The sequence below is a fragment of the Lichenostomus cassidix genome, chromosome 5 (assembly GCF_008360975.1).
Source record: "Lichenostomus cassidix isolate B80296 chromosome 5, HeHo_3.0, whole genome shotgun sequence".
In the NCBI taxonomy this organism is placed as follows: domain Eukaryota; kingdom Metazoa; phylum Chordata; class Aves; order Passeriformes; family Meliphagidae; genus Lichenostomus; species Lichenostomus cassidix.
In genome coordinates this window covers 54150514-54168093 of record NC_139486.1, presented here as the reverse complement: position 1 = coordinate 54168093, position 17580 = coordinate 54150514, and the positions used below count along the sequence as shown (strand labels likewise).

The 17580-nt window shown below is 41.9% G+C and overlaps 2 protein-coding genes across 2 annotated transcripts; both read right to left on the bottom strand.

Moving 5' to 3' along the window:
- Positions 1 to 50: 50 nt before the first annotated feature.
- ASCL3 (achaete-scute family bHLH transcription factor 3) lies at positions 51 to 4873 on the bottom strand. Its single transcript, XM_085063161.1, has 2 exons — positions 2971 to 4873; positions 51 to 920 (listed from the first exon to the last, which is right to left on the bottom strand). Exon 2 carries the CDS (start codon positions 913 to 915, stop codon positions 376 to 378), a length of 540 nt encoding a protein of 179 aa, XP_084919287.1. The 5' UTR covers positions 916 to 920; positions 2971 to 4873; the 3' UTR covers positions 51 to 375.
- A 140-nt stretch (positions 4874 to 5013) lies between these two features.
- On the bottom strand, positions 5014 to 13648 carry TMEM9B (TMEM9 domain family member B). Its single transcript, XM_085063160.1, has 5 exons — positions 13467 to 13648; positions 11647 to 11738; positions 9840 to 9948; positions 8831 to 8965; positions 5014 to 6178 (listed from the first exon to the last, which is right to left on the bottom strand). Exons 1-5 carry the CDS (start codon positions 13542 to 13544, stop codon positions 6023 to 6025), a joined length of 570 nt encoding a protein of 189 aa, XP_084919286.1. The 5' UTR covers positions 13545 to 13648; the 3' UTR covers positions 5014 to 6022.
- Positions 13649 to 17580: the final 3932 nt, after the last annotated feature.

The window sequence follows — 17580 nt, the reverse complement described above, 5'->3', positions numbered from 1 at the left end:
TGCATGTGAGAGTAAACCAATAACATTACAGAAAATGAGAAGAATCTCAGTCCCATAAGTAGAAAGGTTTTATTTTAAAGCATGCAGGTTGTGATGATACATACAGTTACTTCACACATATAGGTGTTACATTTTTAGCTTGGTGACAAATTTAGAAATGCGTTCTGATTTTCATGAATTAACTTAGGTCATTCAGCTGAGATTTTCCCAGTTGTCTTTCTCATATCTAAGTGTAGTTACTATCTGCAACATTAAAGCTCTTGTGTGGGCTGGATACTGACGTGTGCCACAACCTGCTCCTAAGAAGTGCCAGGAACACACACGTCATTAACACAGCGGCTACTACATTCCCAGACAGGATACCTTTGGAACACTTTAGATCGTCTTCAGAAACGAGGTTGGTTTGTTAGTGGCTTTAGGTGCTTGGTTTGGCTCCATGACACCTTTCCCTGCCACCACAGAATCAGTGCACAGCACAGACTGCAGGTACCTAATGTATTTGATAGCAGCACGGAGGGTCTCCACTTTGCTGAGCCGTTTCTCCAAATATTCCTTCGGCAGGTGATGCCTCAGCTTGGCATAGCCTTCATTGACACACTTAACACGCTGCCTTTCCCTCTCATTCCTCCTCCTGATGAAAGCTGACCCATAGGAGTACTCACTTCTGTGGAAACTGGAATGGGGCATTTGGTAGGGAAAGGTGCAGGGCTCACTGTAGAAGGTCTCGGTGATGAGATGCTCAGACATGAAAGGAAGGAATGACACATCTTCAGAGCAAGGGACCTGGTTTGGTGTTTCTGGGTACACGTGAAAAGTGACCAGTGGGTCTGCACAGAAAGGCCTTGCCAGCTGTATGTGCTGAGCCTCAGCACAGATGAGGTTACAGTAGCTTTTGCCATCCATCAGGTTCTGCATTTAACCTAGAAACACATAATTACATAATACTTTAAACAACTCACACTGAACAGTAGAAAAAATTCACCTGGACTTACCAACACTTGGCCTTGCTGGCATTTTCAAGAAGAGATTTTTGAATGCATTTGTGACATTTCAGAATGGTGTTGGAAGGTTAGGGAGAACAGACATCATCTCGTTTGAAAACACAAGAAAGTGCAAGTCAGTCACACTGATTAAATGAATACACAACAGATATTATTAAAGCTACAAAGTCTCCTAAAGAAAACAGCAAGCAGCCTCCTTTCACCTCAGCTTTAGAAATTAAGAGAATCCACCTGTATGTACTCCACACAGGTCTAGCTTGCTCCAAATCCACCAGAACTTACATGTCTACAGACAATAAACAAAGCAGGCCAATACCTGATAGATTCTCTCCACCTGCTTCCCCTCCCTGAAAAAACCCTAAATCTACAATTCCAGTAAGACTCCCTATTCATACCAAAGAGCCTTCATGACAAATTATTTTCCTCTCTATTCACTTGATGTCTCATTCAATATATTATCTTAATCATGTGGAAAACTTGTGCAGAGAATGGATCGCCATCTTAATTTCATGTCTGTCAAGTATTACATTCACTCAACATAAGTTTTACTAGAAGTTTAGAGAATTTAGAAAGAAGATAGAATTTCTACTAAATCTAACATCTCCTTGGGTCCTCACACTCCTTTTGCACTCACCTGCAGATTAAACACAGACATGAAATACTAAAAACAATCCTACTGCTAGAGGCTTATGAAGTAAACAATTTATTAAAGGAAAAATGTGTGTCCTAGTAATCCAAAGAAGGGATGGCACACAGTTGTTGAGGTACTGCTGGAAACCTCTAAGTCAGACTGGCCTACCCTCATACCCTCTCTTCAGAGCAGCATTACAGCAGGTGTAACTACTCCAATCACCCTTACGGATTTATTACAAAGATAGTCTTGCAGTGGCTTTAAGAAGCTCCAATATAGTGCCTTCCCAATATCATTATTCAAACATCTAAACGTCAGCCTAAGTGCTGAGAATGCAATGACTGTTACCTAATAGCTACTTACAACATACTTGAAAGAACCAGTTAATTTTTCAAGAATCACTGCGAGCCATTCTCGCAGATTGCAAGCAGTACTTGCTGAGACAGAAGTGATCCAAAAATGCTCTTACTACCATCCACTTGTACATCTATACATTGCTGTCTAAAGCACTTAGGTCCTATCACATCCTCTAAAATGGAACCCATACCTGAACATTAAACCAGGTTACTAGAAACTTCTGGGCTCCATACTCACAGAAATCTGGCAGAGCTTCAAGTGTTCCAATCACGGTTCTGTAACATAAAACAGATCCCCTAACCCTTCACAAGGATATGGGGATAATGTCATGTAATGTTTTCTAATGACTTCACACCTGCCACATTTATACAGAGAATTTTTACTTGGTATGGACCTATTCTCACAACATATTCTATGAAAATACCTCTGTATGCAGAGTTGTCTTTTTTTCCAAAGCACATGGATTTCCCAACAGAAATCCTGTGAGTGAAGAATTGATTTATAGCTCTTAGGCATGAGTGAAAGTCACATGCATCTTAAACAGGTACTTCTGTAGGCAGGCTAAAGGCATGCACACACATCCATTTCACATCAATATGCATACAAAAAATTCAGAGGTGAATATACACTCTTCATAAAATAAAAATAGTAGACAGTCAACTCTCCCTTTTTTACTTAGACAGGTTGGGTTATTGCCTAAAAACGTTCTACTGCTAACAACTTAAAAACACTGAGGAAGAAAAGTCTGCTACATAGCAAAAAAAAAAAAAAAATTAAAATTATAGCACATTATCACTCTAGAGCAAGAAACCAAAATGAACACAACCCTTCAAGGAGAGATATTTGCAATATTTGTTGCTTAGTACTGACACTTGTCCTGTGTAATAGCATCACAGAAAAGAGTTACCTGCTGCCTCAACACCTGCACAAAGTGCAAAATACAAGTGTTAGGAACATTTTCCTCTTAGACTAGAGACTCACCAATCTTCAGATGAAAGTAAAATCCAGGGAAACAAGATGTGCTATCTTAAGAGTGATGAATACCTGAAAATATCTGAATGATACTAAAAAAGAAAAAAGAGAAGTTAATGTTCCATTTTTCTTACACCTTATTAAATAAGAGATCACATTAAACAGGATTCATTAAAAAGCTATGAAAACACTGTTAGTGAATGGCTGGTAGAAGTGATTTACAAGAACATTGATATTCCCTGAAGATCTGTGGCTAGATACAGCAACATGCAAGTCTCTTACCTGAATTATGTAGCTTGTTCCACTGAGTCAATGACTGCTGCAATTTATAGTCAATTGACAACATGCAAAGTAGCTTACAGTTAGATCTGCTCATTTCTGGTTGGGCTTTTCCACCCACACCACAGCTATGATGGCAACAAAACTTGGCATTAAGGGCTAGAAATTTTGAAACTGTAATTGAACACATCCAGATTACCTGAAAAAGTAATCAGGAATATGGTTTGCTCATTTCCTGTCTGCCTTCTGCTGCAGACTACTACAGTATAGTAAGGAAAATACTAACCAGTATTTTTATTTATTGGCATTTTGTGCTTTAATGTCTAAATATAACAAATCAGCTAGAATTTAGGTAAATCTTCACTATCAAGGCATAAGCAAACTAATTTTCATAGCTTCATTTTAAACAAAGAAAACCAGCATTTATTTAGGAACTTATGGATTTCTCTCCACTAGAGGTGAGGACACACATTATTGGTAAGCTTAATGCCTTTAAATTTAATCGTTATACCTGTAGTTTTAGGAAATTCTCTTAGTGTTAAGTATAACACCATATAAAAGATGAACATTTATATAAGAGACAAGATGGAAAACAATGAGCAAACAGCAGCAAGACAAATTTTGCTTAAAAAGAGAAATGCTATGGAATCTATAATGCAATGTACACATGTACATAGGTGCTACATTCATCAGTATATAGCTGTTCAATTGCACAGGTGCAAGGAAACAGGACACCTGTCTTCAAAATTCTCACATTTTACAGGGTTGACACTTAAGACTATCTTACTGGTTGGCCCTTATATCAATCAAAGTATAACCACACAAAAACATCCAAAACCAAACCAGTTTAGCTCAAAACTTTCTGAAGACACCATAAAATCAGAAACACTTGTACTACCAAAAGAGGTACATGCACTCAGTCCTGCTTCTTGTGACTGTCATCCACCAAGGAAAGATTCACCTTCTGCTGCCCCTGTGTGGGGCCACAGTGCTGGATCCCAAATCCCCCTTCCCACACCAGCTTCAGGCCTCATGGGAAAGGCAGCCAAGAGGTAGAACATCCCCCAGGAGTGGCAGACAGGGAGATACTCAACAAACAAGGCAGATATTCAACAAACAGGTTGCATTATTTTTCTTTAGGGGACCCTAAGTACATCAGTGTCAAAACTGGTTCACTGAACAGCACCAGCTGAACAACATCCCACTCATCAGGGCAATGTTGAACACAAAAATTGAAACCCAAGCCTGAACTTATTTTTCTTGTCCTGTCAGTCCTTGTGCAATTTTTTTTTTTAAATTTAGAGAAATCCTGTGCATCCACCAATTCATCACCTGCTTTAAATCCCTCCAGATTAACTCACTTTTGGAAGTCTCCAGGACTGACAAAAACGAAGTTCTGTATCTGCAAGAGTTCAGTCAGTGCAGATGTTGTTATTGCAGCCCTGACCTGGCAGAGCTATGAGCCCAGGTACAGTCTGTCTCCCAGGCATGGACTAAGCAAGCCAAAACTGCACCCAGAAACAGTACTCTTCCATGTACCACATCCTTCCACACTGGAACTGAAAACTGTCAGACAATAAATATGCACAGCTAAATCTGAGTCAGGGACTAAAAACTTTTTTCAATTAGCAATTTGATGAGCCTTTCTTTACCTAATCACAGAACAAGTGCATATTTCTACTCTGAAGCATTTTTAGAGAAGTGCTTTTATAGATGGAATTTACATGCAGCATAATGAGGGAGAAAAATGATGACAAACTGATAATGCAGATCCATTTTTCAAAAATCAGTTTTATCTTTAATTGTTACATTCCAAAGGGGATATATGAAAGTTAGTCATCTAGCAACTGTATACCCTCTGAAGAGAGATGAGTACAGAGTCACAGATAAAAAAATACACCTAACTCCCAAGATGACAGGTGCTAGAGAAAGTATGTGCCTCACACCATCAATCCAGACAAATGCAGGAAGATTTTTATAATAAATATTTCATCATATACTAACTCCTGAGACCTTACCCATGAAAAGAAAGGGAAAGATTTTTGTAAGAGCTATCATATACCTACAATATATTAAGCTATTAAAGCAAAATAGAACAAAATGTCAACACTGTCTTGAATGTGCACTGCATTTGAATTTATCTACATCACAGTACTTGAAATATGCAGCTCCAGGAGTCAGTGTCCACTTATGTTTTGCCCTAAATCTGCAGACATCACTTGCCATACAAGCATCTTGAAGGTACGAGTGCAAGAAACCAAATGATGAACACAGCCAGCAGGGTTTCATTCTCTGAGACCAAAACTACACTGCAAGACTTCGATTTCCAGTACCTAGCATCAATCAGCAGAAAATCCAAATATATTTACAAAAGGTCTTTACATAAAGTGATTAGTGAATTGTAAGTAATTACTGTGTTCCCAGGTACTTTTTAACCACATAAATAGAAGAGTGAAATATATAGTTAAAAACCACCATAAAGTCACAACTGTAAATAATGTACCACGGTAGCAACCCAAGGTATCACAGGGTTCATTTTCTTTTGAGTTTTGTTAGTAAAAGCCATTTGAAAATGTAAATATTTAAGCTTTTGGTTACCTAATCTTTTAAACTGTTTCCACTCCAGTACATTCCTTCAAAGTTCAAATACCTTTTTTATTTTTTTTTTTTAAATCAATAACAAATCATTCAAGAAAACTCTTCTGAATTGGCAGGATCAGGAAGACTTATGTCAGCTCTTTCCACTAGTCCACATCCCTGGAGCTCCTTCCCTGAGCCCCAATTAGCTCAGCACAACGTGACGGTCAAAGACAGATTTGCGCTGCTCCTGCACCTGTAGCTTCCAGCGCTGCTGGGCGTATTCCACTTTGTTGAGCACGTTGGCGCGGCTCCGCGAACGAGCCAGCACGTCGTGGGCGTTGGCGAAAGGCTGGTGGTCCTGCAATGGCAAAAATCCACAGTTACACCTCTGCAGTTCCAGATACTAGAGTCTTTGGTGTCATTACATCCCACTGGATGTGGGGTTTGGTTTGTTTTTTTTGTTTTTTTTTTTAAGGTCAACAAGATGTTCCAACAAGCTGGTCAGTAACAATGACCAAGCAAGCTTTTGAACTGTTGGAACTGTACTTTAATTTCTCATTCACAGGAACTTCCACAGGTTTCCCAAACAGACCACACTTCATTGTACTGTCAATTATCTGCTGCCCAGAGACATCGTGGAGAGCTGCAGACCAGATCAGGCCTGCATCCATTAGCAACTGGAGGGAGAGCAGCCCAGAGCAGACCCAGGCACTCCACGGTGAATGCATTTCACTTCACAACTGAATCAGAGTCAGCTCTCTGCCAGCTCCTGGCCATTCCTGCCAGGTAGTTCAGGATGTTCACACACAGCTTCTATATCAAACCAACACACTCTGATGTTTACCAAACTAAGCCTATTGTGCTGAGCTGTCTGAAAGCACAGTGTCAATACAGCTGTTTAAGTGACAGAGCTCAACAAGAACGGAGTGTTTGTTTAACATTTACTCTGTCTGTTTTCTAACAGTACCTGCAAGGCTTTATTTTCTGCTAGTAAATATAGCCAAGTTATGAACAGTAAGAGTTGGAACTGAACTTCTTATTTGGCTATCAAACTGTTTGCCTGAAGTCATGCTGCTAAAGCTATGTCAGAAAGCATCATATATAAAATGCATAATGAAAAATAACATAATTATGTTCTATATTAAATAACTGCCTTTTTGTATGCCTACATTTTATATCCTTTTTTTTCAGAACACTTTTGAAGATATTTACATTAATGGATACTTTATTTGTGATATGACTGTATAGAACAGCTCAATGACAATTCTCAGATGTACAGAAATTATCATTAATGATACTTACTGAAATGATTGCTCCAAGTCCCAAAACCACAATGAGCATTAAAAAATATGCTCATAGAGAACAGATAATCCCTGATCAAAAGAACTATCATCTCATCATAAAAAATTATACAATTGAATATACCTAGAATGGGCACTTAACAAGTGACAGATACTTCATTGAAGGGGAAAAAAAATCACAATAGCAACACATGGTTTTCTACTGTAAAACACATGGTGGAAGAACGCAGGACAGTCTAGATGATACTGGCCTTCCTGTCAAACAAGAATCTCAGCTCAAAGACTAGCTGCTGTCAATTTCTATGTAGACAATAAGGGGAAAAATAATTTAAGAGAAAAGAGAACTAAGGAAGTGGCTTATACTCATCAGTTGCCACTGTCATCAGTGGTCAACAGGAAAGAGTGAACATACTGCCTTGAAATTCAGCCACAAAATCAGTGGGCATAGTATTTTTGAAGTGTGACAAGAATACCTAAAGAACGTGCAAGAGGGAAGGCAAAGATGGGGATAATTCATAAAGGACCTTAAATTATGTTAAGTTCACAGAACAGCTACAGCAAAACCTGACATTGGTTAAGATAGATCCAGGCTTTAAGGTAAATTCATTCTGAAGTTAACCTGAACTCTGTCATGGGACTTATTTCACTTCTTCCACCTACAATCAAAAGACTAACTCAGATTTGGAGGCATTAGGATAATTTATCTAAGGTATAAATTTGTCTGAGGTATAGCATACAGCACAAGCTCACTTAATTCAAATACTAACTGCCCAATTTGCTGTAAGAATGCAATGGAAGAGTCACTCAAATAGCTCTTTAAAAAAAAAAAATAAACCCTCACCCAAAATTGTCTTAGAAGTCACTAGGAAAATCTTACATTGTCAATACAAAGAGAGTTGAAAGATGTCTACATGTAATACACAGGGAAGTTCAGAAACAGTGGGACATAACCATCAGAAACACCTTTTTAAGTGAAGATGGCTATTTGGCAAGGGGATAATTAAGTAGACAAAATTAGGCATTTTCCTAGATAATTGTTTTTATCAGCCATGCTTTATGTATCTTGATTTCACAACAAAAATATGTGATTTTTACCCAGTGGTAGAGACTGGAAAGGCCAGTAATGACAGGAAACTTCACTAATGGACTACTCCCCACTTCCCAAAAGAAGCTCTTCTGACCCATTGGAATATACTGTCACATATTGATTTCTAGCTGTAACACCAAGGAAATATTTCAGCATCCATCACTGTTCTGCTTCAATATAGCAATTTCTTCTTGAAGTTTTAGCAGCAAGAAAGTCAAATTGGAACAATAAAAGATGCAACACTCATCCTTATTTTTTGTAGAGAGCAATCTAAGCAGTAAGCAGTTTGCACAAAAATGCTCACTAAAAAGACTCTGGATCATTAACACTTAAGAAGTTGTACTCCTATATACACTTACCTCCATGACCCCACCATTTCTTCTCTGTCAAAACAATCTGTGCCTAGAGCTGGTGTAACTGAAGCAGTTCTCACCTAACTACTTTCTAGCCCAGTGAATGAAAGAGTGGCTCCACAGAAGTCATCACACAGTTTATTTTTCCTCTCCCAGCAGGAATAGCATTTACATTGTCTGGCAAAAAAATAAGCTGCTCATCCCAAATAATTATTTATCAACTAACCATCCCAATCTAGCCAAGTGCACAAAGGCTCTGGTGAACTCACCCCAATGTCCTCATCACTTTGTATGAGCTGTGAATGTCCAAGGAGACGTCTCTTCAGTATAGGTTCCACCAGGGTAAGGTACACCATGTACAGAAGAAGCAGGCCCAAAATAGACAGGTATATGATGATTGTCACCTAAATAATGCAAGCACAGTTTATGCCAAGATTGTGACATTTCCCCCACCATCTCACAACAGGCAGCAAGGACCAAAAGAAGAGTACAGGCAAAGTTTGATCTTTGATGGTGTCACCAGATGACCTGAAAACCAGAAAGAAAGGAAAACCAACAAACTACAACATGGTATTAAAAGGGTTTAGGGCAGCTTGGGACAGTGAGATTTCTCAAAGAATCTTATGCTACTCCTCTTAAAACAACTCAGTGTTGTAAATCTCACTTCAACTGAGACAACTGCTTAAACTGAGGCGACAAATTTGGGGCATCTCCCATTCTCTAGCACAGAGAATGGGAGCACAGTGATCTCCCATTCTCTAGCACAGATCTGCATTCAGTCACCAAGCAAAATGGGAAAACAAAACAAAATACCAAACTTCTAAAATCCCAAAATAAAGTAGTCTGTATTGTCAAAAACCAAAAGACATACTGCAGTCTACTGACACCAGGCCTCAATGGCTCCAATGGGACAAGAATGTGAAGAACACAGAAAACATCTGTTAGAACAAACATGGATAAAGAACATTTATAGTAAGCAAGTAAGGCAGCTGAGTAATGAGAGGCCCTCTGAAATAAAGAAAACAAAGCCCAAAGCTTGACAAGACATCTTAGAACACTCAGAATTTTAGCAAGGTGTAAAGTCTGATCTCAAAAGTAGAGATCTTCAATAAAGGGTCTCTGAAGCTACTTCTTCAGCTAAAGTTTGATGCTATTGCTACTGCTCAAGACTGTGAACAACTTCTATCAAAAAAGTTACATTTTAGGCTGCCTTAGAAAACCTTTCCCTTTAAAAATAGTATTTCCCTAAAAGACAACAGACATATTGACTGTGCTTACCTTAATTGTGACAGAGCTTCTCTCCTCATATTTGCACTCACAACGTAAACAATATGCTTCTACATCAGGTCCAGGGACAGGCATGGGCTCCACCACATGGAGACAATCACTGAGGAAACACAGAAACTGCCCTGTCAGTTTTCAGCTGGCTTTAGCTGGGCTGTTCCACTCTGCTGCAGGAGCTCAGAAGCCACCTTTGTTTAAGTTTAGCTGTTCCAAACTGCAGATATAAATAAATCACTATGCCACAGTTATTTCACTTAAACAGGAAATCCAGCTACTGACAAGCTGATAAACAAGTTTTAAGATCTAACTCAATACAGTGTTTTCATTTTTCAGTGAAAGTATTAAAGCTTTGTTAGCAGAACAAGTCCAAGAATATGAATCCAGAACAAATGCATCATTTGACACTGACATCATAGATAAAAGTAAATTACAGCTGTTAATTCCACTTCTTTCTTCACCATATTCAAAAGAGCCTTATTCCATCCTTTCACTGTCTGAAGGGAGATTAGCCTCTCTTTTGACATTCATGAACTGAATTTCTTTTTTCTTGCCATCACAAGGTACAGACATTAAAAAAAAAAAAGGAAGTCAGATGGGCTGTTTCTCTAAGCAGCAAGATAGTGAATAAAGAGCATTCAGCTTTCAGCAAAGGCATTTGACTTAAAAGATTACCAAATATAAGTCAGTCCTCTGTGGAAAAGCGTGGTTGACAATATTATGGGCACTCTATAGCACAGCACTAAAATCCAGCTGCCATGAGACAAGTGCTTCCAACAACAACTTATGTAATGTTGGTCTTTCTGCTGACTCAGGCTTGTTATTCAGAGTTCAGACCCCCATGGTCCCTACAGAGCACTGACAGAACTAAAATCCTGTTTCACCTTTCTCCTGGTTACCTCAGCATTGGCACACCCAGCAGAAGGTAGTGAAACAAAAGGCCTGAAATGACAGCAGCAGCCTGGGACTCAACACTCTACTGGGCTAAATTACAGGCTGCAAACACACAGCCAGGCACCAGCTCATCTATTCTGTCATCCCTGTATTTCTTCTTCATAGCTGCAACTGCTGAATGCCACCTCACAGCCTCTGGAGGGGAGGGTTTATTTTTCTCATTTATGTGAAAGCAGAACTACATTCTCCTGTGTGGAAGAATGCAGCATTCAAGCTACAAAAATCAAAAATATATGTAAGGTACAATCTGTGTGATTGCTGTTCCTATGACTTAAAGCTTGCCTAAATACACTGCACAAGTACAGTAGAAATCTTGTATGTTGCTTAAATACATTAGTAAGTCTGTTACTGAGAAGATAAAAAATACTAACATCAACATTTTTTTTCTCCAAGTCAGCATTTCAAGTTGCTAGAAAGTGCAAAATATACTGGAACCTTACAAAACTCCAGAAACAACAGTTCCTAAATGATGAGTTTCAAGAGTGGAGCAAGCAAAGACAATAGTCCCAAGTCCCAGTTCCAGGCTCATGCTTCTTTGTCTTTACACCATTCCAAATCACTGGATTCAAAACACACCACTTTCTTCCTTTCTACTACTTCCAAGTCTAAATAAATAACTAAACATGCAAGCAAGCAAACCAAAACAGAAGACAGCGCAAAAACTATGGATTTCAAGCCTTGTCCCTTGCTAGAGCTGAATTCTGGAGTACTTTTTAAAGAAAAGCTCCAATAAGTTATGGAAAAGATGTACTTTCTCCTGACACCACCGTAGGAGATTCACGTGTAATCACTAGAGAGTAGATCTTTAACCAGTGAGACTTATCATTTCCTATGTGCCACAGACACTCACCAGTCTTTCTGTGAAACATTTTTGTTGTAAATATGGCCTGAATGGTCCTTGTAAGGAGGGCAGATGCATTTACACCGGACATCCTCAGAATTCTAAAAGTAAAGTAAACAGTATGCTTAGAACAAATTATCATCAGTTATTATATGTATTATCACATAATACATGAAATATTCAATATAAACTGCTTGCAAGTATCTCTGAACAGTCTTATTCAGGATTTCCTACAAGTTTAAGAACAGCCCTTCAAAATTACTAATCAAGCAGAGCAATTTGTGAAGTAATACTATTATTTGAGATAGAAACAGATTGTTCTTGATGGAAAAAAAATGAGTTTAAGCTCATCCTTCTTTTTAAGAAAAAACACACAGGCAGAAATTGCTGATGTTGATTACTCATCTATTCACCTTATGAAGACAACTGCTTAACAGACACAGTGATGAGCTTAAAATGAATGAAAGAACACTAAACTTATTTTAGCATATAATAAGAGAAAGGATAAACTTGGCTTATCTAAAGTTCAAGGCAATTGCTAGGGGCATTACAAAAGAACGTGTGAACAAGTACTGGTAATGAACTTGCACACTGAATAGCCAAGTCAGAGCAACATTAAGTAGGCATAGGTCAGTTGGAAAACATTGACTGCACTATCACAGAATCACAGAAAGGTTTGGGTTCCAGGAACCTTAAAGATCATCTAGTTCCAACCCCACTGCCATAGGCAGGAATGCCTTCCACTAAATCAGGTTGCTCAAAGCCTCATCCAACCCGGCCTTGAACATTTCCAGAGCTGGGACATCCACAGCTTCTCTGGGAAACCTGTGACAGTGCCTCACCACCCCCACAGCAAAGAATTTCTTCCTAATACCTAATCTAAACCTAGTCTCTTCCAGTTTAAAGCAATTTCCCCCTTGTCCTGACACTATATGCCCATGGAATCAGTTCTTCTCAATCTCCCTTACAGCTCCTTTCAGGTACTGGAAGGCTCTAATTAGGTCACCCCGGAGCCTCCTCTTCTCCGGACTAAACAATCCCAACTCCCTGAGCCTTTCCTCACAGGAATGTGCTCCACCCCTGTGATCATCTGTCATGGCCTCCTCTGGGCTCACTCCAACAGGTCCATGTCCTTCCTGTGCCAGGGACCCCAGAGCTGGATGCAGCACTGCAGGTGGGGTCTCAGCAGAGCAGAGTAAATACACACCACTTACTAAATACTATATACCAAACCACTTCTGATCTCCACACAGACAAGTCAAATGTCTGATTACTAAAGTCTGATTACCAAAGAGAGCGTTCAGACACGAAGGCACTCTGACTGTAGCAGCCACGGTGTTGTCTGCCTGTCACGAAGAACTACAGTAATAGTTGCAAACGTTAACCCAGCAGAGCCAGCAGCGGAGCGGAGCGCTCGCACTACGGAGAGGCGGCCGGGGCTGGGTGAGGCCGGGCAGCCACCGCGGAGCGCCGCGCTGGAGCTGCGGCGGGCCCGGGGCTCAGCCCGACCCAGCCCCGGCAACAGCAGCCTCACCTCCGCTCTCGGTTTTGTGCGACGGTGTCGCCGGGCCCACGGCAAAGCGACAGCAAAGGCTGCGAGCTTGCGGCGAGCGCACGAACCGGGGCTGGGCTGGGGCCGAGGCCGCGCCGCCGGGCCCTGCTCCTCCGCCCAGCGGGGCACAGCAGCGCCCGCCCGAAGCCGCCGCTCCCGCCGTTCCCTACGGCCGGCCGGGAAGGCGGAACAACCCGCGGGAACCGAGCGCCTGGCGGGGAGGGCCCGGTACCGGGAGCACCACCGCGACCCGTCCTCCCCGCTCTGCCCCGCTCACCTTGGCCTCGGCGCCCAGCCCCGCCAGCGCGACCAGCAGCAGCAGCAGCGAGCAGAGGCGCTCCCCGCGGGCTGCCATGTCGGGCCCCAGCGCTTTGCGGCCGCTTCACCGCCGCTCGCCGCCGGGCCGCCGCCGGGCTCCCGCCGCCATCACTTCCGCCCGCCGCCGTCTCACGGGGGGCGCCGTACCATGGCGCCGGCAGGCCGGCGGGAACGGCGGCGCTGCACCATGGTTCCGGGGCGCGGGCCGGCCGGCACGAACGTATTCCTGGAATCATGGAATCATCAGGCTTGGAAGGAGCGCCAAGATCATCCAGTCCAACCGCCAACCCCACACTGCCCGTGTAACCCCTAAGTCCGCTAAAGCACATCACCCAGCGCCACATCCAGCAGCCCCTTGAGCACCTCTATGGACGGTGACTCCACCACCTCCCTGGGCAACATATTGCAGTGCCTGACCACGCTGACAGTGAATGAATTGTTCTGACATCTAATCTGAATGTCCCCTGCCTCATCTTAAGGCCGTTTCCTCGAGTCCTCGCACCGCAGGCATGGCAGAAGGGACAGTCCCAGCTCACTACAGCCTCCTTTCAGGCAGGTCTAGAGAGCCGTGAGGTCTGCCCTGAGCCTCCTGCCCTCCAGGCTGAACAAACCCAGCTCCCTCAGCCACTCCTCATAAAACATATTTGCTGAGCCTTTCAGGAGCCTTGTTACCGTTCTCTGGACATGCTTTAGTATCAACATGTCCTTTTTTAAAGAAAGGTTAAGCTGATAGGCCTGTAGTTCCCCCACTCTTGGCCCTGTTGGAATAGACTACACGTGACGATTAGTACCACTCCAAATGAGGTGTGTGAGCAGCAAATAATCCAGTTTTTACACATCTGAACATGCAGTTATAGAAAGCTTCATTCATTTTACAGACAGATGTTTCTCTGAGAAATGACACTAAAATCCAGCAATGTTCCCCTTTTGCGTGGTTGTTAATTATTCCCATCCAAGAGCTCTGTTCACCTTCTTGCAGAGGGCAGGCAGCCTTGGTGAGAAGCAGCATTTCCAGCTGTGGTCCCTAAAGCCTGGCAGATTAAGCAGTCTATGAGTCTTCCCTAATTGTGAAGGAACCCCAAACCCACCCAATGCTGCCAGGGCTAGATTCAGGCTTTCCCTGTCACAGCAGCCACTGCTGAGTAAGGGTTTGTGCTCAGCTTAGGAAACACCTCAGGCTTATCTCAGCACCTCTGACATCCTTCACAGATGAAGAGCAGGCTGCATGACCCAGCCCATTTATTCCCTCTCCCCCTTTTCATACCTTGTGTCTTTCTTGGAGCCATTCCTGTACCAGAAAGGAGCCTACAAGAAAAATGGAAAGGGACTGTTTACCAGAGCAGGTAAGTGACAGGACAAAGGGAATGGCTTCAGACTGAGAGAGAGCAGGTTTAGATTAGACATTAGGAAGAAATTCTTCACTGTGAAGGTGTTGAGGGGCTGGAACAGGTTGCCAAGAGAAGATGTGGATGGTCCTAATGTGGAAATATTCAGGGCCAGGTTGGATGGAGCTCTGAGCAGCCTTGTTTAGTGGAAGGTGTTCCTGCCCATGGCGTGGGGATTGGAACTAGGATGATCTTTAAGGTCCCTTCCAATGAAAACCATTCTCTGATTCCATGATTTTCTGTCTAAACTGCTAAGTAGCAAAACTGTACATGGCCAAAAGCTGCTCTGTTTCCCCTCTCCTTCCCCAGCCCCCACTTGGTGGCTGTAATTTCATAATCCTTTAGATACAGTAGACTTTTCAATTGTGCTAAACTCTCCTTCCTAATACAATAGGTTGTGTAATACTAGCAATGCATCAGACAGCTCGGGAAAGGAGCTTGAGTTACTATGGAAACACAAAACACCTTTATTTAAAATTCAGGGAAAATTGCCAGCAGAGTATAATGAGCGTACATCATGTTTCAGCCTTAGCCAAACAATTTGTCTATTTAATGACTGTATCTGCAATGAAAGTGTTTTGAAGCGTGAAGGTGGCTCTGTGTCTTCCCCACCACCCACAGTCACAGTCTACGATGGGCAGATTGACTGCTGAGTTGAAAAACATGCTGAATCTTTAGAAAAACACGGATCACATTTTGAGCTGAAGTAAACAATACGCAGTTTCAGAGGCATCACTGCCTTTGGAAGAATTTGGTGTAGGAAAAGAGAGCCTGATAAACTAATTTTTTAACACATTCAGAGAGGTCTGATAGACAGGTAATAAATGTGCTTTTATTTAGGTGTCTGAAACAGCCTTTGAGACCTTCAAACACGGTCTTGGAGCTTCCTCAAATCCAGGGACACCAAAAAAATAAACAGGAACTTGTGAGCCACAGGCTCATGGTGCTGCAGGAGGTAAAAATTACTTCTTCTAGAAAATGAGTCCATTCTTCACCTACAAGACAATAAGCAGTAATTCAATAAGCAAAACTTCTGGATGAATTATTAAGAAAAGAACATTGGGAGCGTCTATCGTAACATTTAGATTTTTTCTGTTTTGTTTCCTCCGCACAGCAGTATCAGAAACAATGTTGTTAGACTACAGTTTTTTTAAAAGGGGAAAGACAGCTAAAAAAAAAATCTATACAAAAGTTGATTTTAAGGAAATTATTAAATGACTGCCATGACCATAATTGCTTTTCATCTTGCTAATCTTCTAGAAGGGCTAAAGATGTGTTTCATCTTCAAGAAAGTGCTCACTGGATTATCAGAGGAGCCTGAGCTTTAGTGCAGGCTGCTCCCTGCTCTGCCAACTCTGTCCTTACTGGACCAATCCTCTTCAAGTTAATGCAGCTGAGCTCTCTCATCTAGTTTGCTTTTTGAAAACAACATACACTGTGCTTTAATAACAAGATTTGTTTGAGGGCTGTAACTATGCACTGGTCTCTCTAAGCAAAGCTTGCACTTTGCTGTCAGTGTGCTATGGGGAATTAGGGTTTTTACGGTTTTGTAGCTGATCTCATGTTTGTCTCTGTCATCAATACTCCCACACCGAGTGTCCCCAAGAGCTGCTTTGATCATTCAAAGGCTCTGTATTCGAGGCACTGGGGAGGGGGAAGCCCTGGTCCCACCCTGGCCACAGAGGGGTAACCTGTGGGGTGCATCCCCCTGGGCCATGGGGACACAGCCTGAGCCAGGCTTTTGGGAACAAGAATCAAGGTTGTGCATCTCTAGGCATTGGGCAGGGAAGCTGCTCCAGGGGTGCATCTTTCCTGCTCAGTCATCTTATAAAAATAGCTTATAAAAAGCTTTATATTTCCAGGCACTGCACAGAGTGAGCTCCTGCATTTCCCTTCCTGGTGCAGGAGCCTTGCCAAAGCCACATGGTCTCTCTAGCCAGCAGTGCACTAAACTGTGCTTCTGCTCCTCCTTACTGTGCTGCACTGATTCACGTGTGAATATGAGTATTTGAAAAGCTCTTCTCTGCACAGTACCTTCATGCTCTGTGGTAACTACACTGGCCTCTGCTGTGCTGTGTCAAACAACTGGTGTAGGGTTGCTTCACATTCTGCAGCTGAATGGGCCTTCACTGTCTCAGGGTGGAAGTTCCTCAGGGCAGGCAGGGATAGTTGCTATTTACCATAATTTAAATCATCCACATTATGATTATTTTTTACTAATGCAAATTACCATCTTTTTATGTCAGTTCAGCCTATTCACATTCAGAACTTGCCTGCTTCCCTTTGTTTTCCCAGCTGAAAAAATCTTTTCATTATCAACAATGATATAAAAGAAAAATCTGAGGGGATTATGTAAATAAATGATTGAATCAGCACTTCTGCACTTATTGCCAACATGAAAGTGATGTGACACTCGCACAGAAGAAAAACAAAGTAAATGCAGATTCTTTTTTTGTCTATTCCCTACGTTCAGTTAAAAATTTTAAGTGATGGCAGCACTCTGCTTTGCAAAGAAACACAGGAAGAGATTAATTACAATGTCAGTTGCTCTAGGCTAATGAGAAATTCACCTTTCAGCAGATTGGTCATCAGCATCCATTTGAATATGTTCTGTCACTGGTATTGCATCCCTTGAAATAAACAGCATGGTTTTGTCTCATGAGTTTCTGTTTGGGCCAAAACCCCAGT

Coding starts and splice junctions, on each gene's coding strand:
- ASCL3 (XM_085063161.1), bottom strand. CDS start 915: ATGCAGAACCTGATGGATGGCAAAAGCTACTGTAACCTCATCTGTGCT.
- TMEM9B (XM_085063160.1), bottom strand. CDS start 13,544: ATGGCAGCCCGCGGGGAGCGCCTCTGCTCGCTGCTGCTGCTGCTGGTC. Junction 9,949..11,646: donor AATGTTTCACAGAAAGACTG/GTGAGTGTCTGT, acceptor GTGTTTCCTCAG/TGATTGTCTCCATGTGGTGG. Junction 6,179..8,830: donor AAAGTGATGAGGACATTGGG/GTGAGTTCACCA, acceptor TTGCCATTGCAG/GACCACCAGCCTTTCGCCAA.